The sequence below is a fragment of the Fopius arisanus genome, unplaced genomic scaffold (assembly GCF_000806365.1).
Source record: "Fopius arisanus strain USDA-PBARC FA_bdor unplaced genomic scaffold, ASM80636v1 scaffold00013, whole genome shotgun sequence".
In the NCBI taxonomy this organism is placed as follows: Eukaryota; Metazoa; Arthropoda; class Insecta; order Hymenoptera; family Braconidae; genus Fopius; species Fopius arisanus.
Window position 1 is genome coordinate 383,651 of NW_011887752.1, and position 25,912 is coordinate 409,562.

The following is a 25,912-nucleotide window of genomic DNA, read 5'->3' on the forward strand; positions in this document are numbered from 1 at the left end:
TGTGGAAAAGATAATTTACTCCAAAATTGGGACTTCTAATTACTCCGTCAATTAATCGTTTTTTCCGATAATTGTTAGCTAGCGGCCTAGTTGTTGACAACCGCTAGAACGCTAGCTAACAATTATTGAAAAAAAAAACGATTAATTGCCAAAGTAATTAGGAATCCGAATTTCGGAGTAAATGATCTTTTCTAGATAATCCACCCGAGCCTTAATTAAATAATCGGCAATATATATACTCTCCTACATTTGGAGTATTAAAAACCCTCAATCAAAATGGAGAATTGAGTTTTTAGAACTTTCAACACCCGAGCAAATGCAAACACTGCGGTACGAGCAAAAAATCGGCATGGCATGCCTCCAAGAATATCGCAGTGATGAAAATAGGCGTTTAGGATTCTTCAGGGTCTCCCCTCTGTTTTCAGGAACTTCATGACCACAAATGATATTTCAAAACCTCGATACACGTCATCACAAAATTCACATGACAAAATCGAATTCTTCTAAATATAGGATTGCTTCCAAATTGATGCGAAAATTTTCATTAAACTTCATTAGAGTCTCCTTAAACTAAAGTCAAAGAAGAAAACTAAATATTCTGAAAGACAAGATATGGGTGATGTCCATAAAAGTTATAAATAATTGAAGGTTTGTGCGCAGATGTAACAATTAAATAAAATAGGCACATTTGATTTTTAAACTTGCACATCAAATTTGTTCACAAAATTTCGCTCTATTAAGTTGTACACAGTATTACTCTTCAGGTTCCACATAAGATAAAATGTATTCAAACAAATGTACACGGAGAGAAATATTTAGTAAAAATTACGGAACTTTCCGTTCACTTACCGATTACGGAGTCGATTCAAAAAATTTAAGTGATTGTATCGTAATTTTTTACTGATAATTCAGATAAAAATTACGGAACACCTCAGAAAAATTCCGTGACTCTAGATAAAAATTACGTGACAGTCCGTAAAATTTCCGACAACCACATTTCGCTCCAGAATTACGGAAAATACACGTAATTATTATTGAATATTTCTCTCTGTACACTCGGTGTTAAAATATCAAGTTAAAATTCATAGAAATATATTGAACTGATTTATGAACTGATTTAGAAGAGATTAGTAAGTCCCAGCAAACTTGCCCGATCCGATTTCCACGATTCTCGAAGATGATCCCCGAAGATAAACGACTCAACTCCAATGCGTGACTAAGTCATGACCTCCGATTTCCCCCCATCGTCATTGTATGCCGAAGAAGCCCAGAATAAAGATGCTAAACCTCTTGTAAAAACCCACGTGAGACATACTAACAAGATACCCATACGTCCATCGAATATCAAGTGAGAGAATAAAATGTACGTCGTCTTTACTCTCCACTCCCCAGGTGATTTCTTTACGATTGATATTCAGAGGTTGAACAGGATATTGCTTCAACCCTGGGGTGCATGACCAAGCCAATCCTTCAAAAATGCCAAAATCATTTTTTTCACTCAAGACTCTATTTTTATTCAATTTTTCTTCTTCAGATTTCTCTTGTGGCCCTGGGAGCCGATCCAATTGCCCGAGAGAATTCCTCTCGACAATTGCAAGAGTTCTGTTCAATGGAATTGGTGAGATATTTTTTTTTTATTCGAAAAACCCATCACTTTGAAAATTGATCGCCCCCTTTGAATTTTCCCGACAATGGTTTCTCTTTTTTCATCATCACCTCATGTTTCAGACGCAATTTTGGACGTGCGTCAATTCTACCCTCGATGGTAAGTTGAGAATCCATTTTTTCTACAATATTATAATAATAATAATAATAATAATAATAATAATAATAATATGTAATTCATGTAATTTCAGTCATACATACCTTTTTTTGATGAAATCAATACATTTAGAATTGAAAACTTATCTTGATTATCTGGCAAACGATATTAATTGTTGGATATGAATTGGCAATCAATTTAAAATATTGATTTAATGTTTATAACCTCTATCTCGATTTTTCAGAAGCGAGAAAAAATGAGGATTGGTCAGGTCGTCAGTGCTGTCAGCTAGCTCAATACCCAATTTGTCAGTCGACCTGCGCCCTCGCGGGTAGCAGAGAGTCCCTGAGAGGCTCATGTCGTCCAAGTGACGAGCCTGAATTTTACACCTGCCTAGAACGACGGGAAGACGGTGAGAAATGCTGCAGCAACGTCTCCAACGCCACCTGCCGAGCAGTCTGTCGTGAATTGTTCGACAATCCGAAGAAGCCGTCCAGCCTGAAGGTATACAGCAGCAAAGGCTGCTTCCACCAGGTGCCCAAGTGCTTGAAGAATGTGGCAGACGCCCCAAACGCAGAGAATCCAAAACAATGTAATAACCGATTCCCGAAGTGGGGGAAATTGTTGTTTCAGCTTTAGAAAGCAGATCATCCTTCCCCACGTGTAGGATCGACTTTCTGGATATTTTACCTGATCTCATTTCAGATTTGCAGTGTTGTCACGAGGCACCTAACGCCCCCTGTCTGGATGCCTGCCGTCACGTCCTTCTGACAGCAGTGACTATTAAAGATATTTTGGACACCCTGGAGGAAAAATGTCCACCAGTCCAGCCGCACTCGCCCTTCTGGAGTTGCTTCCTCCAAGCATCTCCAATCAAACCATCGAGGCTACCCCTGGACATCGGTAAATTGGGCTGTTGTTCTCGTGCTGCCAGCGCCACCTGTCAAAGTCTTTGTTGGCGGGCATTTCGGGCAGACTGGGAAGCGGCGTCGATTCAACTGGAGTCCGAGTGTCTTCCTGCGAGTGCTGAAGGAGAGCTCAGAAGGTGTCTGGAGGATGCCGATGAACCCTGCGAGCTGGGGTGCACTGGCCTATCCTACTGCTCAAATTTCAACAACAGACCGACAACTTTATTCAGGTATGTCATCCGTGAATCTGTGATTGAAAAATCTTATTGTAAAATTCAATATATCGAATTATGACGTCTAAAACTGGTGATGTCGATTTTAACAAGTCCCGAGTCTACCGCCATTTTGGAATCTACAAGCGATACACAAAATGACTGCGGAGGCTGCACGAACTGTCCCGATATTTCTCGAGCCCTGCCGAATGATAATTTTGTAATTTGTAGAACCTGCTCTGCGGAATCGGATATAACGGCCAAACAGGAAGTGGACCGTTGGGCTCGCGGCGCCGTAATTCGAGGCCTGGGTGTCCCTGTCCGCGTCGACCCATCCTGCCCGGCCGAGTCCCTCAAAGCAGCCGTCTGCTTCCTTCAGCTTCGCCCGTGTGAGCCTCAAGTTCACGAAACGCGTCTCTGTAGAAACGACTGCATCGACCTTCTGACGAACTGCGTGGACTGGTCCCTGACACCCGGCACCCAATCCGCAATTTCCCTCTGCTCCCACCTGTCTCCTCCTCGTCCCGAAATGCCCTGCATCTCCCTGAAACCCTTCATCAGCCCCATTCTCCCTGAGAAGGGACGGATCACAAATCCCTGTCGAGATTCGCCATGCGGAAAATCCGAAGTGTGCATTCCGCAACACAATATGTCGGACAACTCGACGGCCTACGAGTGCCTTCCAGGTTGTGTTCTCGGTGAGATGTCACATCTCCACGTACCCCAGAACACGTGGGTACAGATCCCGAGGGAAGACCAGATCGGCTGCCTGAGAATCTGCCAGTGCACGCAAAATGGTGTCGAAAAATGTCGCAATCTCAATTGCTTTCCCGTCAACTCCTGCTTCATTCAAAATCGATACATCCCTCACAGAACGAAATTCTACCTGGACTGCAAGCCCTGTCTCTGCTTCGAGGGTGAGATAACGTGTTCTAGACGACCCTGCGGGGACCAACGTCTTCCATCACTCCCCTGCGAGTGTCCAGCCCATTACGTACCGGTCTGCGGACGATCCGGCGTGACTCTAGCCTCCGCATGTATCGCTAAGTGTCGGGGCCTCGAGGACGATGACTTTGAGTTCGGTAGCTGTTCATTTAGGGATCCCTGTGCGGGGAATCCCTGTGGCAGTGGGGAAAAGTGTGTGAGAAGGGCTAGGGTCTGTCTGGCCCCAATTTACAAACCGTGCAAACAGTATGAGTGTGTCTCATCCAACTGTGAGGTCAGGAGGAAGGGATCAGTGGAACGGCCGGTTTGCGATAAGGATCATCGAGAGCACAAGTCAGTTTGTGATTTGGTGAAGAGTGGAGGGGCTATCGGCTACTGGGGGCCTTGTTTGAGGGACTGCAGCCTGAGGGGCCCAGTGTGTGGGATCAATGGCGAGGTTTATGCTAATGAGTGCGCGGCGTGGGCCGAGAATACTATTATGGATTATTTTGGGCCTTGTATGGCGGTTGGGCGGGCTGGGGAGGGCTGTGGGGAAGCCGTCAAGTGTCCGGATATTCCTGAAGGCTGTCCTGGGGTTATTCCACCTGGCGCATGCTGCAGAGTATGCGGAGCTGCTGCCAGATTGTTTTATTCTAGGAAGCAGGTAAGAATTGTCTTATTTTAATGAACAAATGTTTCCGGACTTGGTATGTAATCGAAGATCAGGATAGGCCTAGGGCCTATCAATCTCTGATTGATGGAAAACGTCAATTTTGAAAAAAAGGCCCTTTCCTTCTCCAAATATCGCACATCAGTTGTCGAGTCGGAAATCATCAATGGTCTTCAGATAATCCTAGAAAATCAAAAATCAAATTCTTTCTGTTTCAGGTGGATCGAATATACTACATGATGGACGAAGAAAGAGACAAAGACGCCGTGACTTTAGAGTCCCTCCTAACAGCCCTAGGTCGTCAAATCCAAATATCCCAATGCGTTCTTCGTGGAGGAATGACACCAGAGGGCGACGTCTTCATCATCATCCAACCAACCTCCAAATCTCCATCGCTGCTCGAGCATCGCGCGTGTCTCGCTGAGTTAGAGAAAATAGTCACTAGAATCGCAGAGAAGAGTCCAAAAGCAATGACGGAAGTGCCTTTGGGCTCCCTAACAGGCGGAGAAATGATTGACGAAAAGCCGTCATCAGCGTCAACATGGCGGACACTGACGCTTCTTCTTCTTTTGCCATTCTTAATCGTCGGAATTATTACGTAACACAAAGAAAAAATAATTCTTGTTTCGAGGGACAAATCTCTTGTTTCCCGATAAATCTGAAAAATTCTTAATTTCAAAACTTTTTCGTCCGAATAATAGAATTACTAAGAAGCTACTTTGGTAGTCAAAATCTTGAACTCCGCACTAAGCCCAAAATGGCGTGAGTCCCGTTTTTATCAAAAGTTTTTGTATAATATCAAAGGGGGTTCTCTCGAATAAGAAATTTTACCTTCAAACAAGAATTGTTTTCTTTGTAAATGTGTAATCATCTCGTTTGTCCCAAAACTATGAATAATTCCATCGTTTTGGGACATTCACGCTCTTAAGACTGTGATTCCTCTAGTGCCTTACTTAAAGAAACAATGACTCAATCATTGATCAAGTTTTTATTAAAAATTAGTTACTTTCTTGATAGTTATCAATAATTTGCCAAAGACGTAACGAACTAATTTATCTTCTTTTTACAATGATCGAAGAGCCAATAAAAATCAAATGTCCACATGCTCATCCGTGTAATGTACATATAAATAATTTAAGTGTTTATATGAGAAAATATTTACGATTAGCTGTAGATCAATATATTTTATACGATATCAATTGAAGTCTTGTCCAAAGAAATATTTAGTCATTGCTTTACTGCACATGTAAAAATTTATTTTACAGAACTTTGTAACGACCCCGAGAGCCTGTGTGTGCCCCAGAGGACTGTAATTTAATGAGTTCCTCTTTGATTAGCCTTGATACCTCGGCTTTGGCTTTACTGACAGCTAATTCGCTTGTTGATTCGATGGCGAGGTATAATTTTCGTTCACCTTCAGGTGGAGCTTTGCCTGTGGCAATATAAGTACCTCTGACTGTCAGGCCGGCCTCTGAGTATTCAGAAATTTGTGCTAAAGCCTCTTTACTCGTTACTCTCCACCTTGCTTGTTGTGGGAAATCATTGATCTCCAATTCCTCCTCGTATTTTCTGAAGGTTTGCTCACCAGGCTCACCCTCACCCTCGATCAAGTCCTCTTCCCTAGGTTGATAGTTTAATTTTGTGTTGAGTTTGGCTGCCAGTTGTTCCGCCACGGTTTTCGCCTGAAAATTCAAAATTTATTAACAAAATCATTGATATGTAGCCTGGGAAATTCGGTATCAGGTTCAAATATTTTTGCGGATTCTCAATGTTTTCTCCTGTGGTTTGTGGTTCAAGTCACATGGAAAATCACAGGAAAAACCATGTCGGTACAGGCGGTTGCTCTATTAACAACCTCTCTCACCGATCCCTGTTGAAAAATTCGATTCAACGGGGAATCGAACTCGCAACTTTCAGAATGCTAGACATGTTACCGAAAATTCGATGGAGTCTTTAAATTGAATCTCAAAAATACTCACAGTAATTAAATTGGTAGGTCCTGCGCCCTTAAGTATAGCCTCAGCAGCTTGTTGCGTTGCGCCCTTGGCCTCAGCCCCCAGATTCTTGGCAATATTAATCTTGGACGCAAGCCTTCTCGCCAACTCCAACTTATCAGTGGCACTGCTCACCGGTTGTCCAGGAACACTGACACTATTGGTAGAAGGTCTAGCGATCTCTCTGACAGTTCTCTTGGGCGCCAGCATACTCTCAATCTGCTGGTCAATATCATTCTCAATATCCTCATCATCGGAATCCTGGAGTCCCAACGCAGCCTTTTGAAACTTCTTTTTCTCATTCGCAAGTGCTGCCTCAGATTCATCGAACTTGAAGCCCTTTCCACTGAATCCTCCACCGGTGTGTAGTTTCTTTCCCTCAGCGGCTTGTTTGGCTCTGTACCTGTCCCAGAGAATCCTCAGAGGTTCCGGAACAGGCACCCCAGCGAGTTCATAAGCCCTGACGATTTCTCCTGCGTAACGTTCCTGTTCCGTCGTGATGAAGGTGTAAGCGTACCCCTTGTTCCCAGCCCGTCCCGTTCTTCCGCAGCGATGCACATAATCCTCGTAATGATTCGGACAATCATAATTAATGACAAGCACGAGCTGCTTGACGTCCAAACCCCTGGCAGCGACCGACGTAGCCACCAGAATCTTCGTCCGGCCTGCCTTGAAATCGATCATCGTCGAGTCTCTGTCGCACTGGTCAATCCCCCCATGGAGCGACATGCAGGAGTAGGATGCCTTCATCAAATCCTTCAGCAACGTATCTGCGTTTTCCTGCTTGTCAACAAAGATAATGGTCGAGCCCTTGTCCTGGTAATGCCCCAGAATCTCCAACAGCTTGTAGAACTTCTGGTCCTCCTCCAGAACCACCACATGCTGCTCCACATCCTTGCACACAACCGATCTCCCTCCAACCTGAACCTCAACCGGTCTCGTGAGAATTCTCCGAGCCAGTGCCTCCATCTGTCGAGGAAACGTCGCCGAGAACAGAACAGTCTGTCTATCCGGTCGAACATTCTCCATGATCCTCATCACCTGGGGCTCAAATCCCATGTCAAACATTCGATCAGCTTCATCAAGAACTACGTAAGTGACTCTACGTAAATTGGTGACTCTTCCCGAATTGGCTGCAAGCATATCAATCATCCTACCGGGTGTGCAGACGATGATTTCAGCGCCGCGTTTGAGTTCTGCGATTTGTTCGGAAATTCCGGTGCCTCCGTACACACAGACGTGACTCAATCCTAGAGACTTTGTAAACTTCTTTGAGTCCCTGCCGATCTGCATGCAAAGTTCTCTAGTGGGTGTCATAATGAGGGCAATAGGACCGTCGCCATCGGCCAACGGTGGCTGATCCAAAATATGCCTGAACATCGGCAACAGAAAGGCGAGTGTCTTTCCACTACCTGTCTTTGCGATTCCAATCAAATCCCGACCGGACATTATCGCGGATATCGCTTGACACTGTATCGGCGTTGGTTTTTCGTATCCCAATTTTTTAAGGACCTCGAGCTCTTTCTTCGTCACGCCGCATTGCGCCCAGGACTTTATCGGCTTGGGGCAGCCCTTGCCCTTAACCCTGATCCCCTCGAGTTCCTCTTTGTACGCCTCAACCTCTTCTGGTGTCATTCTCGCGATCTCCGGAACTTCAACGTAAAAGGATTTCCGGAAGGGGGCGTATTCGGTTGTCGCGTGATCTACTTTAGCAAGTTCCCGTTTCTGTTTGTTCGCGATTCCCGCAGCTGTCTCGTGGAGGTTCTCCCCCTCTTCCTCGCTGGAATACTCCAGACCGTCTTGATTCTGCTCAATCAACTCGCCCTTTTGCTTCTGGACCTTCTTCTTGGCAACGCCAGTTACAAATACTACACCACCACTCTGGGAATTGCCGGCAGCGCCGTTGGTATTTGACTTACCTTTCTCGAATTTATTGACCTTGCGGACCTCTTCTTGCACCTCAGCCATGAAAGCGTCCAGTGGATCGATCTCGTCCTCTTCGGGTTTTCCCATTTCCGTTACTTCTTCTTCCTCTTTAGCTTCGTCCTCGTCCTTCGGGTCCTTCGGAGGGACCGGAAGTGGTGTCTCTTCGTCGCTGTCGTCTTCCAGCGACCACTTCTTCATCGGTAGTTGGAGATTAGCGAGAATCGAGGACTTCCCATCTTTTTTCGTCGCCTCTAGCTCATTCTTCTTGCGCTCTGCACGCCATCTCTCGATTCTCTCTCGTCGCTTTTGCATTTCCAGCTCTAGGCGTTTTTGCTCCTCCTCTTTATCGAGTTTTGTGTGGTCGAATGGCAAGTCCTCGTTATCAACTTTCTCTTTGTCTTTTTTATCACGCGATCGAGAACGTTTCCGGTCTTTTCCTCGGGAGGATTTCGAGGATTCTACGCGTTTTTCTTTACTGTCACCTCGTTTCCGATCTCGATCTCGATCTCGCTCTGATCGATCTCTCCGCGTTTCTCGATCCCTGGAACGACTCCGTCGATCTCGGTGACGAGTCGATTTTTCACGTTCGCGATCACGATCTCTACTTCGCGATCGTTTTCGTTTTTTCTCCGGCGATGGTGAACGTGAACGAGAACGAGACCTTGAACGCCTTCTGTGATGTCTTTCTCTGAAATTTCGAGGACTCATTAGCATTTTTTAATAGTTTATACTTTAACATGAAAACAATAATTTATTTATTCTTGATACCGAAAAAATGGAGTTTTCTATTATTTTTAAAACTTGATTTTATCTCAAATTTTCTGGAGATGAATAAAAATTACAGGAAAATTTTTTATCGTAACGTTTTCGGAGGGAATTAAGTTCATAGTTTAAATTATATAATTAAATGCTATAAATTAATTAATACGATGCAAATGATGTTCTATAATTTATACACCGATCAATGCTTTTCATTTTCAGATAATTTAAATAGAAAAGCGAAATCTTTTATCCATTCATGGAAATATTTTTTTAAATTCCAGTGTAATTTTAATGCGATCAAATTTGTGGGACTCAGCCCTAAAAAATGGGGCGAACATTTATTACAAAATGTAATGTTTATTATTGACTTCAAATTTCATATTTTCTGATGAAAATTTCGATTCATTTGTACAACTAATTTTTTCAAGACATTAATAAATAGTTATGTGACAACTTATTGAATTGTTATTAACTAGAATTATTTAATTGAAGAACTGAAACTTTGATTACAAGAATTAACGAAAGAAAATTAATTTATTAGAATCCAAACATCTACATTTTTCTTATCTCCAAATTCACAATTCTTTTGGAAACATCGAGATCAAATTCTTTATTTAAAAAAAGTAGTTAAACATTTTTTTAGAACTTATCACCAACTCAAACTGGATAACTTTTTTTTTTCTATTGAAAGGTGTCATTTATGCTGCATCGATTGTTATTTAGAAAATCAAGGGAAAAAGTATTCGTTACATTTACGTGGATTTAACCTAAAAATTTGGAAAATCAACTCCAACACTTACTTGTCTCCACTCCGCACCATTTTTATCACTTTCCAATAATCAGTAGAAAAACAATTGTCCTACAATTCCTCGAGTAACTCCGATTCTCCAATTTCCACTGCAAGACACAATAAACAATTATTAACAAAACGCAGTGGACGCGACGGAACGCAATATATTTTACTCGCACAGTCTAACTGACGAATCTAGTAAAACTTTGCGCTGCTTTACGTATTTATTTGGAATTACACATTCGTCAGTTGGACGGTACATTTTGGCACGTAAGAATTGAGAATGAATCAGTGGCGCTATTATCGATTGATGGTAATTAATATCCGTTGATGATCCAGTAGAAACCCTTCGGTAACTTATCAACGAACGTTACAAACTATTTCATTTCTTTAAAAATCTGGCAGATGGCCTCTAGGCAAGTCAAATGGTCCAATAAATTGAAAAATGAAAAAAGCTTTCGCGGTTTTTCAAAATTTTTCAGTTTTACTAGTTCATTATTTTTTATATAATTCATATTTTTTATATGAAGCCACAAAATACATGCAATTGGCGTCTATTATTTACCCGGAGTACTGATTGTTTTACGGGAATTATAATCGATAAAAATTGAGGAAAGTTTATTTTAATGTTTTAATTTCAGACTTTATGAATTACAAGCGAAAATTTTTTTTATTGTGTGGTAAAACGAGACGATTTTACAATGGGTAGATTTATTGAATAAATTTATTTGATTGTAACAAGATTCGGTTGAGTGCCAAGAAATTATCTTGCTCTAATTATTATTAAAGTCAATGGTGCAGCTCTCATTGAGGTGTTGAGTGAAATTTTCGGTTCTTTCACTGAAAATTCATTGAATTTACGGTAAATTCGATATTTTCGAATGGTTTTTTAAAATAACACGTAATGACATGTGCTATAAACAATTTGCAGTTAGGAAAAGTTAAATTTGGTTAATTCTCTAAGAGCAATTGTTACTGATTTAAAATACCGACGGGAAAATAGCGGGAAAAAAAAATGACTGAATCCAAAGATAAAATTGACAATCTCACCCGCTGCGTGTCAATTCAATCGAAGTAGTTATCTGGTGACTGTTTTGAATGACCTACGAGAGGCATTAATCGTTCTGACATTTGTGTAGAGACATATCTCATAATAGCATGTACCAATTGATCACCCACCCCCCGTTTTCTCCAACAACCAAACCAGAAATGATCAGCATGTATTAGTGCAATGATTTATGCACCGTGACAAAGCAAAACTGCCAGTTCACTGGCTCCATGCTGTACAAATTTTCTCTCGTTTATTCAGTTGACAGAAGAAGTCGTTATGGTAATTCACGTGACGTCATTGACACATAATTCCTCAGTCGATTTGAACTTGATTATCATTGGGTCAATATGAACGCAAAAAGTTTCGTGAATCCTTTGTGAAGATCATTCTTACTTTTTTGCTTCAATTGTAGCAAAAAATTACTAAAAAAACTGTCTCTGAATCATAAATTCATAAGAAAATGTTTTTTTTTTAATTAAATATTTAGTCAGAAGAATGAATTTTTGAATGAAATAAAGAATTTGGAATTTTTCCAGTTCTCAGAAATTTATTATCAATTCGGTGAATTTTTGTGAGATGAAGCATTTATTTATTTCAAATTAGAATAAAGTTTCATATATATATTTTTATTTTGATCGAAATTGTGTTTCTGCAATATTTGTTGGATTATAATTTCGGATTGTTCTTACATTTTTGTTCCGCCCATCGATTTTTCAGGGTGTTATTTCCTTTAAATGATCAAGTTTGCCCATCTCTCCGACCCCGATAAAAATTTTCAAAATCATCATCATTGGGTGATGAAACAGCAGGATTTGAGTGAAGGATAATGACCATGAATTAAATCTCAATTCGTCAATTCCACCACCTGACCTAATTCGTAATGAATTCTTCCATCAACGAATGATCACTAAATAAACAAATGGTATTGATTAAAATCCATGATTTCTTCTGTGTGCGGCTTCCTTTAAATGATCAAGTCTGCCCATCTCCCCAGCATCCTCACATTTTCAAAAATCATTATCATTAAAAAAGGAAAGAAAAATGAAATGACTGACAGGATGTCACTAATACTCCACATTACACCTGGAGGTCTAATTCTTGCTGGATTTCTCCTCCAATATAAATAAATGATGTAACTCCAAAATCTTTGGGCATGTAGCTTCCTCTAAATGATCAAGTTTGGTCATCTCCCCTCTCCCCAAAAATAAAAAAAAAAATCATTATCAATGAATGATGAAATGACCGCCCGGACTCGAGTGAAAGATGATAATACTGAATTTACATTCCACCAAAGGCGAAAGGGGCCAGGGGGGATTTGAATGGGTAAAGATTTTAAAGTCCTCATATCGTTTCCTCGCCCACGCACTCACCCATGTGCCCCCTCCTTTTATTTTGCTGTCTTAAGACCGTTGAACATTATAGGAAACGGACCTCCGTGCGCGGGCAAAACTTAAATGGCTCCCCAATGGATTACAGTATTTTCCCTCTTTGTCTCATCGATTAGGTCTAAAAAAAGGCAGCGTGGCTCGAAAGGAATCGAGGTTTATACCGATAAAGAAGTAGCCACTATCTTACCACCCGGTTCCCTCGTAAAAACTGCAGCCACCTACCTTTTCTCAATGGCTGGGGCCACCTAAGATCCTTGTTAATGCTAATTTTTTCGATAAACGACAAAAAATGAAGTAGATATTTTTTTAAGGGACATTTTATGGGGCACAAGGTGTGAAATATATTTCCAGGATATTTTTGGAATTAATGGTCTTGTTACAATTGTCATCGATTGCCCATCAAAAATCTCTCCAAGATATTTTTATTTATTTACTTATTATTATTCTCCAAGCATTCAACACGTGAAATCAATCTGAGTCTAATTTTTACCGATAACAATTTTTTCATGACAACTATTCGCTTTAATCAGAGATAAAAATGCAAAATGAGAAGTAAAAATTTTGAGGTGACAAGGAAATACCATTTTTCTCTCAATTCCACTGGATTATGAAAGAATTTACGTTTTATCGGGGTGATATTCAATGCAAGTCAAAAGTGTCGGCATTGTGAAACTTTATGACGTGAATTCTCATCTCTCGGTACACATGCGCCACTTAAAGACTTTAACAACTCAAACTCAATTCCCGAGTGAAAAAAAAAAGTCAACGAAAAATTATTCTAGTCCGCATCACTTGGACAGTTTGCACACACACAGAGAGCTTTATCTCGGTTATTTCGTGTTTAGTGTATACATTATTTGGGATTTCTCTATGTGTTTGAATGTTGGGTATGATAAAGCCAAGTGTCGGCATCGGCTGCTCTTTGTGAAAATATTTTCGGCCTAACAGTGGAATCCTCGTGTCAACACTGGTGTGTCACTCTTCCGTATCTCCAGGTAAATCATAATTCCTTGCGAATGATTTAGGATGTTGTAGGATATTGTAGGATATTGTAACATATTGTAACATATTGTATTCGTCCGTGAAATACTATTTTCATCCAATTTTTTTCCTCGATGAAGACGGAATTTTAGATGTCAATAATGTCAGGGTAATTATCCGCCATTGCAAATGGCCTTCCCATTTTCTTTTTTCACTATTCTCCATTGTGTGTACAATAGGCTTTTGTCTTTACAAGCGGACGGTCCCTTGTCACGAGGAGTTGACAATTATTTTTATCGCAATTCTCGGAAAATCTTCAAGTACAAGTCAGACTAATTGTACGCTTTTGTTACCAAGAAATGCGTAATGCGTAAATTGAATGGTATTACCGTAATCCACCGACTATTTACGCATTTTCGATGACGATTTTTTATTTAAAAAATGTCCAACATCATTTTCTTCGGGTAAGAGATGTAGATAAACGCGGGGGATTTAATTCTTGAATGGGCCCGTGGGAGTTGCTCTGATGAATGACGTGTTGGGCCTTGCGCTTCTTGGGGCCCGCTCTATTTTACTCGCCCTAGAGCAACAAAACACTTCGTGAATGAGTAACTCCACTTCACCTTGCGGCTACCTAGGAATTATTTACTTCAGGATTCGAAGAAAAATCTGTAATTAAATTTATTTCTGGTAATTAAATTTACTCGCGTCATGATGATCAATTACTCCGGCATTCAATTCAGATTTTTCAGGTATTCTGTTGTCTCTCGTGAATGTCTTCGACAGAATCATTAATTTTCTCAAGATAATTTAAGAAATTACAGTTTTTCTGATCGAAATTCCGGAAAGATATAATAGTTCGGACTTGAAATTTGTATTCATATATATGAGAATTCATTGTCTGACTGATTAATCCCAAAATTGAATGATATATTAATTGTTTATATTTTTCGTTGACGAAAATCTGAGGCACAAGAAAATTAAAATCAATTTTGATTTTTACTTTCACTTGCAATACCACGAGAGCTTCGAAATTATCGGATATTTTCTGATAGGTTCGTTGCAAGCGAGTGAACGTGTCAAGTTTTTTAAGTTAAAAAATTATAAGCGGGAAATATCCTTTATTTTTCAAATCGATTTTTATTCCGGAGATAATTTTTTATCAATTTCATATCAATATAACTGGATTTTTAAATTATTATTTTATTATTTAATTTGTTTGATTATTTTTATGATTATTATTTCATTCTTTATTTATTATTATTATTGTTTTATTGTTTAATTCGTTTTATTATCTTTATCATTATTATTTTATTATTTATCAATTTCATATCAATACAACTGGATTCAACAGTTGTTTCCTTCATATCTGTAGGTCCCAAAAATTATCAAAAAATTATCAGTTGAATATTGAGTAGTTAGATCAAATAGTGTCATCCTATTGGTTGAAATTTGAACGGAAAAAATAATCATAAAAACTTGATAGATCGCGTCGCGTCTGCAAAGCGCTGTCTTCCGGTCGAAACGAGAAAATCGCGCACAACCCCCAAAAAATGGGACAGACTGGAGTTTTACTCCCGAAAAAAAAATTCGCTCCAGTGTGAAATAAAAGGCCCACGCCGAGAAAAGTCCCTCGCCCTCAAACCCATGTGTGTCGGTGGTCGCAATAAACTTTGTCCCGCAATTTCTTCGTGTTTCGGGCGGAGCAAAAGGTTCTGCACATGAGGCCCTAAAGGTGCGGCATTTGGACCCCCAAAAAACCAAAAAAAAAAATAAATAAAACGCCTCGCAAAAATATCGTTTAAGCCGGGTACACCACTCCTTGGAGTCCTCACTCTATATTGGGGCCCCGGGGGCCTCACAAGGCCCAAATAGTTCCGAAGTCGGGGTGAAAATCATAAACTCATAAAAAGGAGGGAATTAAAAATTTATTTGCAAATTAAATTCATAAAAAGTCACAAACTTCTTTATTCCATATCAGAGTCGTAACAAGCTAACACACTCAATAAAAATATTATGAACATATAAAAAAAATCGGTATAATTGTTTAAAAAAAATGACAATTTTTTTTTAAGGTTAGTTTGCAAAATCTTCGCGGCGCAGCCATTACAGAAAATATTTCAAAGCCATGTAATGATAGAGAGGGGGAGGTAAACTGTGTGACAGTATGGGAGGCGGTGGGAGGAGGTAGAGAAGAGAGGAAACGTAACTTTGTGTCTTTGATGTTCGCCGCCCTACGAGGGGGACAGATATTATCATCGTCTCGGGAGTCCCCCATGTGTCCCCAGGGGACCCGCCCACCTCCTCCGTAAGGCCCTTCTGCAAAAATTTTCTCAACTCTTTTCCCATCGATGGGCCCACACTTCCTGTATGCTGTCGTCAAACAAAAACTGACGAGTCACTTAACCAAAAAAAAATCAGCATGAAAAATTATTTTACAATTCATATAACGTGTCACGAACGTTCGATATCTCTTGATAGAAATCTATTGGTGCTCCTTGTATTTGTAAACAACCGCTTGTAAAAAGCGAGGGATTGCGCATGCGCCCGCGCGACTAATATTTCGACTAGATATCGGGAATCGAATGACTGAAGAACAAATTGTTGCGTAATTAGGGACGAGTGGTAATGATGCGGGAGATTTTAGTGATTTTAATGATTTTAGTGATTTTCACTATACAATCTGTGTGAGTCATCAATTCAATGGCCACAAATAAAAATCTGTCCAAAGACCGGAAGTGTCCGAAACTCTCAACTAGCCGCTAATTTCCTCCTTTAATCACCTCTCGTTATCATCTATTTACCCGAAAGCCGTATAACGAAAGGGAAATATGAGAAATATGGAGAATTCCAGCAGTGACAATATTTAATCACCTTAAACGAGAAATAGTGGGATTGACTGATAGTCCGTGTCTCATTATTTGCCATTGTAATATTCCTTGAAAACCGGTCCTAGTGACTATTTACCCATTCATCGCGTTTCCGCGGTTTCCGTTTCCTGGCGGGGGCCCATTTTACGCATAACCTCCGCACACTTCTTCGTCATCCCAGTAAACATGGCGGCATCTCTGAGATCAACGCCGTGTTCACCGTGTGGAATGTGTCACCCACAATCTCAAACAAAGATAAAATACAAAAGAGACCCTCGTCATTCGATTTCGGTTTCACATACTCTCTCTTTATCCAAGACATCATTGTCCCTCATTACCCGAACGAGGTTATGTACCTACAAGAGCCATTGACTAAGACACTTTTTGATATAATGCCGGCATGTGGGTCTTTGTGTACGCAATCATCCCTCGACAATGGGAGGCGATGACACGCAGTCCAAATACCTTTCACAACAGAACTATAAAAATAAAATGCCTCCAAAAAGCACTCGGAGGAGTTAATAGACCATGAATTAGCTTTCGTTACACTTTTAGAAACTCCATTTGCATACCAAAGTCGTGCCCCCCTCCCTCTTACCCTGAGAAAATCCAACAAAAGAAACTCCAGAAAAAGTGGAAGACGCAAAAAGAAAAAACTAACCTCTCCCGAAGAATCAAACTGACTTTCTCACGCGGAATAAATTGGCCGATCGGATTGCCGGTGCCCTCGTCTCGCATGGAGGGGTGGGAGGGGGCAGTGAGGGGGGGCCTGGATGCACGGAGGGAAACCACATTTTTATCCCACACCCGCTATAACCTAAGAAACAAGCCAAGAATGAACCCCGAAGTGAGGTTATGTTGAATAAAGACAAAAGAGTGATCAAGAGAGAGGGGAGCGAAGAGCCGTGACGAAAAATCACTGGTCTCACATATATAAAACATTATCCAAGGGTATGGGAGCCCCTCTCTGGCAATGGCGGAAGCTGCCCGAGGCAATACCATTATTCCCATACGACGAGAGAGGAAGGTTCATTACCGGGATGATTCTTGGTCACGTCTGCAGCGACGCGGGGGTGGATATACGATAATCCATGGGTAAGTCGCACACCGAAGAAGATTCTTGGGTAAAGATTGGACGGGATTATAAAGAAAATGGCGACTGGTAGGTGGCTGGAATGTTCAGCCTGTAGATAATACGGGATCACTTGTTCACAAGTTTTTAATGAACCCATCATTGTGATTACCCCAGGGGTTCACAGTCGACTGATTCATGAATTTATTCTTTTGGGGGTTAGGTGGATTGGAGCTAACCTCCATTGATACCAAAAGGTCCATCATCCTCCTGGAAACTGCTTCCTCACTTTCCGGCGATCCTCAAGTCTAAATCAACGACATTCAGCTGCCTCCCCACCACTTCAATATTCAGGAATGATGCAGTCAGCCAATCGTCACGTTTCGTGATGGCGATGGGCGTGGCCTCCGCCTCCGCTCTTCAGTATTATCTATCTCTGTCGTTTCACGAGTTGTCTCTCACTTCCCCTCCTTATTCCGGGTAAAACCCCCTTTTGAATTCATCTCTTGGTCCGTGATGCTGCTGAGGAAACCGCTGAAGGTGGGAGTGAGGAAGGTAACCTCAAAGTGTGTGTGCGCTGGAGCCGACCCTGTCGCAAAATAATCGAAGTGGGGGCAGCACTAGGAGGAGGGGGGGCCCAGAGGGGCACGGTTAACGGGTGGGGGGTTAGAAGGGGGGCGCTTGGACGTGGACTACTGTGCATTTCCCACGTGCCCTGGGAACCCTTGCGGCAAACTCCAACTGTTGGAGCACGGCCCCCGCACAAACACGTATTTCTCTTTTCAAGTCCCCCATGCAGGCCCAGAGAGACGAAACGAATACCTTTCTCTTTTTCCATCTCCCGTATTTTCAGTTATACACTAATATGTACGAGCCACCTCGTCAATTTATTCCCCATCCTCCCTTTCACTTACTTGTGTCTCTCTGACTTTTCACCTATTTCAGCACTAATCCAAATAGTCCATTACTCGGGGTCTTACGACCCCTCAGCAAAGAATTTACCAGAAATGATTAGTTGCTTCTCAATCCTTAGACAACAAGTACCTGAAGGCTACCAATATCCAGCTACCGCCCCTCGGCGGGGGGTAGTAGAACCCCATCGTGATACCGAGTCTACCAATTTTCAGTATCCAAATCCGACATGTAGCAGACCAGCTCCCTAAGAAATTGTACAATCCCATAGTCAGGGAGAGTAAGCGAAAAAAAAAGGTACTCGGAAGAGGGATGCTGAGGCCCCGGCCAAGAAGGCGGGGTCCCCGTACGCAGGGGCCCCAAGTGGTGGGGAAGGATGGACGATAGGGCCCCATGTGGAATGCAAGGGGGAGGGGGGAAGCAAGCTATTGCGCATGGCTATCCTGCCACATGCGGGAGCCAAACGAAGAAGCCAGCCAACTCCAAAGGATTTGTGAGTGAGCTCGACTGCTATTCGAGGACCCTGAGGAAGAGATGAATAAAAAAAGGAGAGATAAGAAGAGGGGAATCTCCAACTACTGACCCATCATTCGCACCAGCACGGAAATTCAGAGGTAAGTTTGTCTCCTTTTTTTTTATTTTTCATTTTTTTTTTTTCGGTGTTGTGGGGGGGCTCAGCCCCCTGCGACCGATCAAGGGAAGGAGTCGCTCGAGTTCGGTAGGGAGGTACCCCCTTTGGTATAAGGCACCTCTCACTCCCCCTCGCAAATACAAGCCCTTCCCTCTCCACTGTCAATTTTTCGCCGTCCTCTTCTCCCTCTGTTGCCTTCCTCACTCGTTTTTCCATCTTTCTTTTTCTCCCCAAGGCTTGAAGACACATTTCCCTCTCTCCCCCGCAACGAATGTTTTATACCTCTCTCAGTTCTGTTTTTAGCCTGGCGTTACACACCGCGGGAACGGTCTACTGTCTTCGGGTGTCTACTATATTCGGGCTACCAAGTACCAAGAAGCGTTGGAAGCCCCCAGAGGAGCAGCAACCAGCCAACCGGACCCGCCAGAACCGTCCGAAGGTTCAGTCTACTCCGTGCGCCCAAACGGTCCAGACCTGTTCAAGAGGCACTTTCTACTATTTTATTGGATTTTAAATAATCAAACATCACTCCCCTGTTTGCCAATTGGATCAGATTGTCGTGATTAGTACTCGGTTCGATGATTTTCCATTTCGTGTGCTAAAATTCATCAATCAATCAATCCATCATCATTTGGAATTAACGAAGATCTTCAGGATAATCAAAAAGACTTTCGCTGATCATCACCGGTGAGTACATCACAAAAATTTTTCCCTCATGCGTCGCGACACTTGACTATTTCCACTTTGATGATTAATTATTGAAGAAACAGGGGTGCAACCATCCCCATTATCTTCATTTAACAATAATCTCTGAGGTAATTGGTCAGTGATCCATGAAAACTGAAATTCGTTGCGGTCAATTATCCACTCTTCAGGTCATCATCTGAGTTTTCCCAATTCCATTAGAACAATCAATCATCCCCCAATTTTTGGAAAATCACTTACCCAGAGATGATGATTATCGGCAGTAGCCGTGACTTTTCACATTAATTAGTTAATGATGGTGCAGGTTTAAGTATTGAGCAATCCTCCATTATCAGAAGCAAAGGGTATGTTGAATCCTTCAACGGCATTGGTAGCCCTTTTTCTTCTTTTCGGCATCAACAATCGTCTCTCTCATCCACTCTCGTGACTCGCGTGTGTAACAGGGGTGGGGGAGGGTGTGGTCCCCCCGGCGATGGTAAATCCAGTGCCGTGGTTGGTGATACATCTGTCTCTCTTGCCTCGCACAGTAGCCGCCTAAAAATGAAAACCGGTAGCTGGCGTTTTAGCGTTAGGGCGGTTACACAGTAGCTGGCGCTTTGGTTGGCTAACCATCTACACGCGTCGTCTCCCCTCATTTCTTTTGTGTTTATCCACTCAGGGGAATTCACATGGCTGTGCGCCATTGTTGTCTTCATGGTTACACTTTAAATCTCGTGGTCATTGTCTAGCTGATCAAGTTGATCTATTTTATCTGTTTGATCTAATTGATCTAGGTTATCTGCTCGATCATGTGAATAATGCTCCATGTCATGATCTAGCTAATGATCATCATCTAGAGTGATTGTCCTGGTATTGGTCCAGGTGATGGTCTAGCTGATGTTCTAGGTAATGGTCTAGGTAATTGTCTAGGTGATGATCTAGGTTCTGGTGTAGGTAATGATCTTCTGGTGATCTCCAGGTGATTCAAAGGAATCATCGAGATGATTTGTCAGGTGGTGGGGATGATGCTGGACGAAGTGAGAGGCCAAATGAAGAGAAAAAGGAATCTCCAGTAGCGTGCGTAACACCAGTTGTCCAATTAGAGACGAACGCCGTTAGGCCTTTTGCTAACCAACTGGGCTACGCCCCGGCACGCTTATTACTCATTCGGACACGCCACTTTATTCGAGTGTGCGCACCTTATATGCCCGCCGGTAGCTTTCTAAAAAAGAAGAGTACAATGAATTTTTGGGTATCCCTTGAACATGCTCTTCGCGCGCACCTCTTTCCCACTGATTTCGTGGGCTCGTTGGGTGTTTGTTAGATATCTGTGGGTGAAATGGCCCATTTAGATGAGGTTTTTTTTTTTCTTCAATTTATTTATTTTATTATTTTATATACCTGATGGGTTTTGCATTTTTAAGAGAAACTAATGGAAACGCCCACGTGTACACCGGAGAGTGCCTTGGATTTTTTTTTAATGACTCCGTGGGTTTCAGGTTGAAGGTTTTCTCATTCACATTTTTTATGATTCCTCTTAATATTCAGTTGTATTGGTGAAGACGGTGGCAATTAAGGATGATAGGTTGATTTTAGGTTCGGAAGTTGAGATGAAATTGTCACCAGTCAAAATTCCAAGCTACCCAAATCTGATAGGATATACTACTGATGCTGGTTAAACCGAACGACTGATCTTTTTCTTATCTACCACAGCCGTCGGAATTCCCCAGCGATGCGGGATATCCTCTATACACATTTTATACATTTATTTTCCATTTTTTCTTTTGGAATTGTTTCAACATTGGAAGTGAAGGAATTTCAATCTAATCGCGACGAAATCACTGTTATGTAGCTACCACACTATTTTTTTATTGAACGAGGAATTCACGGAATTCTATGATCAGACACTTATAAATCTAGGGGATTTGGCGATGGGAGAATGAGCTGTGATAAATCAACTCTAGAAATTTATTTCGGCCAATTGCCCCTTGAAAAATCACAGCTCAAAGTCCCAGGTTTAAAATGAATTCCTCAATGATCTCAGCTGTTTACAAGAGTGAACCAATCGACTGTAAAAATCAATCCGAGATACAAATAGCAATTGACAATCTCACCCAATGAATAATTCACCCAGCAACAAAGTGCGACTGATTAGTTATTCCCATGTTCCCCAGGTAGCCAACAGCGGATGCAACCCCGTGAAATCCTTGACTCCATCCAACCTAGAACAAAGATCACCAGAAAAATCAAAGAACTAATCACTCACTCGTGCTAATAATACCATCAAAGATCGAAGTGGTGGGAGCAGGAGGAAAATATTTGGCTGGTGTCAGACGTACGGTGTGATCCGTTTGAAAAGTCAGACTTGAGGAAAAAGGAAAAAGAAAAAAAGAGAATAAAGAAAAAGGAAAAAAAAGGCTGAGAAAAAAGAAAAAAGAGAGAGAATAAAAGTGGAATAAAAAAAAATCGCTGAAGGAGGTGGGATAGGTACCCACTTGGCAATAGACGGAAAAGGAGAGAGGAGGACGAGAGAGAGAGATAGGAAGATTGGTTGAGAGAGTGAGAGTGAGAGAGGCGTATAGTCAAGTCTGTTGAGGTCTCGTGAACGAGGGAGCGGTGGGAATTTATAAGGATGTTCGCGATAATGCCGATGGAGACAGAGGGGCACGGCAGGGAGTTCGGCCGCCGGCAGAAGATGCGCGCCAAGTGCACAGTCGAGTTCGTCTGCAAGTACTGCCAGCGGCGTTTTACCAAGCCCTATAACCTCATGATACATGAGCGCAGTCACAAGGACGACGTGACCTTCACCTGTGAGGTCTGCGGAAAGTCCTTCAAACGACAGGACAATCTCAAACAGCACAGGTAATCTTTTTTTTTTTTTCTCTCTCTTCCCTTAAATGTAAGATCAAATAAATTTACTCTCAAGAAAATCCACTAATTAGTTGTTTTTACTATGGTTTTGTGTCGAGAAATTTCTATGATTTTGTACAGCTAGTGTATTTTCTTGTCATCAGTGAATTTAATTGGTGCTGATTGTGTTCAGTCAGTGAGTTGGTACGGATTGTGATAATTTTTAATTCAGTGACTCCCTGTTATTTGGGGAGTTTATTTTGTGGGGAAAAGTGCGGCCCGACGGCTAGTGATTGATGACAGTTTCGGGTTCGAGTGGCGAGGATTGAGGTGAGGATTTTTTTTTTTTTTTTTTTGGTGGAAGATCGGGGTTGATCGAGTGCTGTGATTTCATTTTGGATACCGTGGGAAATTATTTCGGACAATTGTCAACAGGTGATCGATAGATCGATAGATTTTTTTTATTGTTGGTTTATTCACGGGAAAAACCGGTCTGATGACTCGCAATTTTTATTTCTAGTTTTTTTTTTTGTTTTTCTCGTTTTTTGATGGTCAAAAAATGGCAAATCGCGATAGTCAAGTTTTCGAGTGAAAAACGACGGGCTCTCGCGGAGATTTTTTTTTTTTTAAATTGGATGCTGGTTTTTTGATTTTATTCGGATAGAAATATATCGTTATTATTCCGGCTGTCCGCACCTACGTGTATTCGCCTCCGTTCACCGTCGGACAATGAGCAATGCCTCAACGGGACTATAAATTTGTATTTGTAAATATTCATTGGATTGTAATTTTTTGAATAATTCGGATTTAAATCCGAAACTGTCATCACGAAATATCAATTCTGATATCTCCATTTATTCGATTAAAATGAGTACCCGTGCACGTAACATAAATCTCATTAATATTTAATGAATAGCACATTTAATGGGTCTGCACGAAATTCACTCAATTGCACAATTAATGATGAAGAAAACGAATGAGGAGTAATTGATATAGTTCTAGTGTCTTGTGGAATGAATTTGGCATGAATTAATCAACTGATTTCTTCGGAGGGGCTCACAATTTTCAAAATTCAACGGCAATATTGCAAAACTATTTCCAAGGGGAGTAAGGAGAAAATATTTACTGGGTCAAAGGTCCTGTCGGATATTTCGCGAATAGAATAACCATAAACAATAAATCATGGCCTCAAATATACTGAGACAAGAGGCAAGAGACCTTTCGAGACAAAGAGTCAAAAAAAAAAAATCATGTAAAAGTTTGGGGGATGGTAAATAAATCATCGATTTACGGCGGATATACTAATGGATATCTTGTATGTAACGGCGGTGGTCTTGTTTTCTGTTCTGTTGTAGATGTGGGTGGCGGTGAGCGGGAGCTCTGAAACCCCCTGCACCTTCCACACAACAACAAAAACAAATTATCGAAAAAAGGCAAAAAAAAAAAAAGAGAATACAATAACACGAGTACACAGATCCTCCCCCCGTTCCCTACTCTAAGAAAAAAAAATATATATATTCATAATTCAAATTACCCGCTTCTTGATCACCGTGCTACCCAATTGGTAGATTCGTTCCAGCATGCACTCTACTCTCACTCTTCTAACAAATCTACTAATTAACGGAGAAATGATTATTGAATGAATTACTCATGCGCTAGAAAAGCAGTTCCTCATTCCCAATATTTCGGTCAATCTCTGTTCCAGGAGCATACACTCTGTTCCTTACAAGGGCTCCAACGGCTACTCGAATGGCTATTCGAATGGCTACTCTAGGTACTAGATGCCATGTCCAGCCGACTTCCCCTTAATCCCCACCCCCAATTTTTCCCGTAGATGATTTTTTAATAAAGCCATCATTATATTTCCCCCACATCATATCTATCTGTAGAATTCTACTCGCCAGTAAAAGAAGAAAAAAAAAACGAGATTTCCTAACCCACCCCCTTTACCCCCTTAACCCCACGAAATCCGAGAGGAGAAAAAAAAAAACAAACAAAGATGCCAAGAAACACCAGATGTCACCGAGTTGTCACCCTTTTTTGGGGGACCACAAGTCCCAAATCATCTGGACGCGATGAGAAAATCTCCCGCACTTCTCGTAACATCTGTACAACGACAGCCATGCGCAGATAAATATGGAGTTGTATTTATTTTTGGGCCTTATTACATCGCGCCTGGGCCCAATATGGTGAATTCCTCGAGGCGGATATCCGTAAATTGGACTACGTAATAAGCGGCCCCGCCGTCCGACTGGATGGAGAAACCTGGCTACCGAAGTGTAGCAATGAACGGCTACTGTGGACCACGCCCAGGCCCCAGGCGACATTTGGGCCTCATCTTTGGCTGGCTGTAATGTCTGTGCTTCAAGCAGGAATACTCATATTATTGCGGTATATAATTGAAATAATTTACCATCATCATTATTGAATTTCAAATTATGTTACTTTTTGAATGGGCCTTAATCGACAATACCATTGGACCTTATCTCGAAATTCAGTGGTTTTGGATAAGATTGCGTGCGGAACGCGAGTATAACGATAGCCGATAGTCCGTTTAACGTCAGTCAGGATTTAAAAAGATGGGCCTCACCAGCACCATTTTGGGCCTTACATAATTTTATATGGAGAATCTCATCAAAATTTGTCCATAAATTATGGCGAATTGATAAAGAGCAAATACAACATTGAATTAATTTTGCAATGCTGCAAATACTATCGGGCCTTACCAAAAGAAAATAATTTTTGTCATTATAACATCTGCCTCGAGAGAAAACAAAAATGAATGTAATTCAGATAACTTATCATCAACATCATTCAATTCAAAATTATTTTGCCTTTTTAATGGGCCTTAATCGACAATACCATTGGGCCTTATCTCAAAATTCACTGGTAACGGATAAGATAGCGAGTGGAATGCGGGCATAGCGATACCCGAAAATTCGTTTAGTATCAATCAGGATTCAAAAGGCTGGGCCTTACGAATATTATTTGGGCCTTACAATTGTTTATAGTGATAAAATCAACTTTCCGTGGATTACACTGAGTAGATGGAGATGGCCTAATGAAATTATTTCGCAATCTACATCCTATTTTGGGCCTTATCACAAAAAAAATTATGAAAAAAAATTGCTATAACATCCACGTCAAAACGCAGACTCTTCCATAATTTTCTGCTTGACTGACCTTGATCGGATCAAGAGAAGCATCAACAACATGGTGGTCTTGAGGGTTCCGTACGGTCCAGTTTCCACTGGGTAAACAGCAAGTCTCCGCTTGTCACTTTGTATTTTAGCCGCTACAATTATCACATCCGCCAATCTAAATCGATCGCATGGAAATGGCCACAAATGATTAATTGGATTTTAATTCGCGCGTTTGCTCCAGTCAATCGATGTCTGTCGATATCAATTTCCTTTGCGTCATCGGTTTGGGACTTGATAAAAAAAAAAAACAGAAAAAAAAGTCATTGAATTTTTGCTATGATTTCGACCTCGAATGCCCGACAATTTAGGTTTTATTAATTAA

General features: G+C 41.3%; 3 protein-coding genes across 5 annotated transcripts in view; 2 read left to right on the forward strand and 1 right to left on the reverse strand.

Moving 5' to 3' along the window:
• Reck (Reversion-inducing-cysteine-rich protein with kazal motifs) overlaps positions 1-5,104 on the forward strand; it is a 12,155-nt gene extending 7,051 nt beyond the window's left edge. The window contains exons 3-8 of the mRNA XM_011299116.1: positions 1,535-1,618; positions 1,729-1,765; positions 2,007-2,354; positions 2,468-2,900; positions 3,114-4,470; positions 4,695-5,104. Of these exons, the coding sequence (XP_011297418.1) occupies positions 1,535-1,618; positions 1,729-1,765; positions 2,007-2,354; positions 2,468-2,900; positions 3,114-4,470; positions 4,695-5,078 (2,643 nt within the window). The 3' untranslated portion in view covers positions 5,079-5,104. The remainder of the gene's footprint in view (positions 1-1,534; positions 1,619-1,728; positions 1,766-2,006; positions 2,355-2,467; positions 2,901-3,113; positions 4,471-4,694) is intronic.
• Positions 5,101-10,121, reverse strand: Prp5 (pre-mRNA processing factor 5). Its single transcript, XM_011299115.1, has 3 exons — positions 9,959-10,121; positions 6,456-9,084; positions 5,101-6,158 (listed from the first exon to the last, which is right to left on the reverse strand). The coding sequence occupies exons 1-3, from the start codon at positions 9,976-9,978 to the stop codon at positions 5,736-5,738; spliced, it is 3,072 nt and encodes a 1,023-aa protein (XP_011297417.1). The 5' UTR covers positions 9,979-10,121; the 3' UTR covers positions 5,101-5,735.
• A 9,071-nt stretch (positions 10,122-19,192) lies between these two features.
• drm (drumstick) lies at positions 19,193-24,377 on the forward strand. 3 transcript variants are annotated; one of them, XM_011299119.1, is made up of 3 exons: positions 19,193-19,540; positions 21,712-22,399; positions 23,743-24,377. In XM_011299119.1, exons 2-3 carry the CDS (start codon positions 22,170-22,172, stop codon positions 23,756-23,758), a joined length of 246 nt encoding a protein of 81 aa, XP_011297421.1. In that variant the 5' UTR covers positions 19,193-19,540; positions 21,712-22,169; the 3' UTR covers positions 23,759-24,377. The 3 variants fall into 3 exon arrangements, with proteins under 3 accessions (XP_011297421.1, XP_011297419.1, XP_011297420.1); XM_011299117.1 differs by having other exon boundaries at positions 24,093-24,377; XM_011299118.1 differs by having other exon boundaries at positions 21,716-22,399; positions 24,093-24,377.
• The last annotated feature ends 1,535 nt before the right edge of the window (positions 24,378-25,912 follow it).

What these genes read in the sequence shown, in the direction of transcription:
- drm (XM_011299117.1), top strand. Translation starts at nt 22,170, where the DNA reads ATGTTCGCGATAATGCCGATGGAGACAGAGGGGCACGGCAGGGAGTTC. An exon ending in GACAATCTCAAACAGCACAG is followed by an intron (nt 22,400 to 24,092) that starts GTAATCTTTTTT and finishes TCTCTGTTCCAG; the next exon opens with GAGCATACACTCTGTTCCTT.
- Prp5 (XM_011299115.1), bottom strand. Translation starts at nt 9,978, where the DNA reads ATGGTGCGGAGTGGAGACAA. An exon ending in ATGGTGCGGAGTGGAGACAA is followed by an intron (nt 9,085 to 9,958) that starts GTAAGTGTTGGA and finishes TCGAAATTTCAG; the next exon opens with AGAAAGACATCACAGAAGGC. An exon ending in GACCTACCAATTTAATTACT is followed by an intron (nt 6,159 to 6,455) that starts GTGAGTATTTTT and finishes TTGAATTTTCAG; the next exon opens with GCGAAAACCGTGGCGGAACA.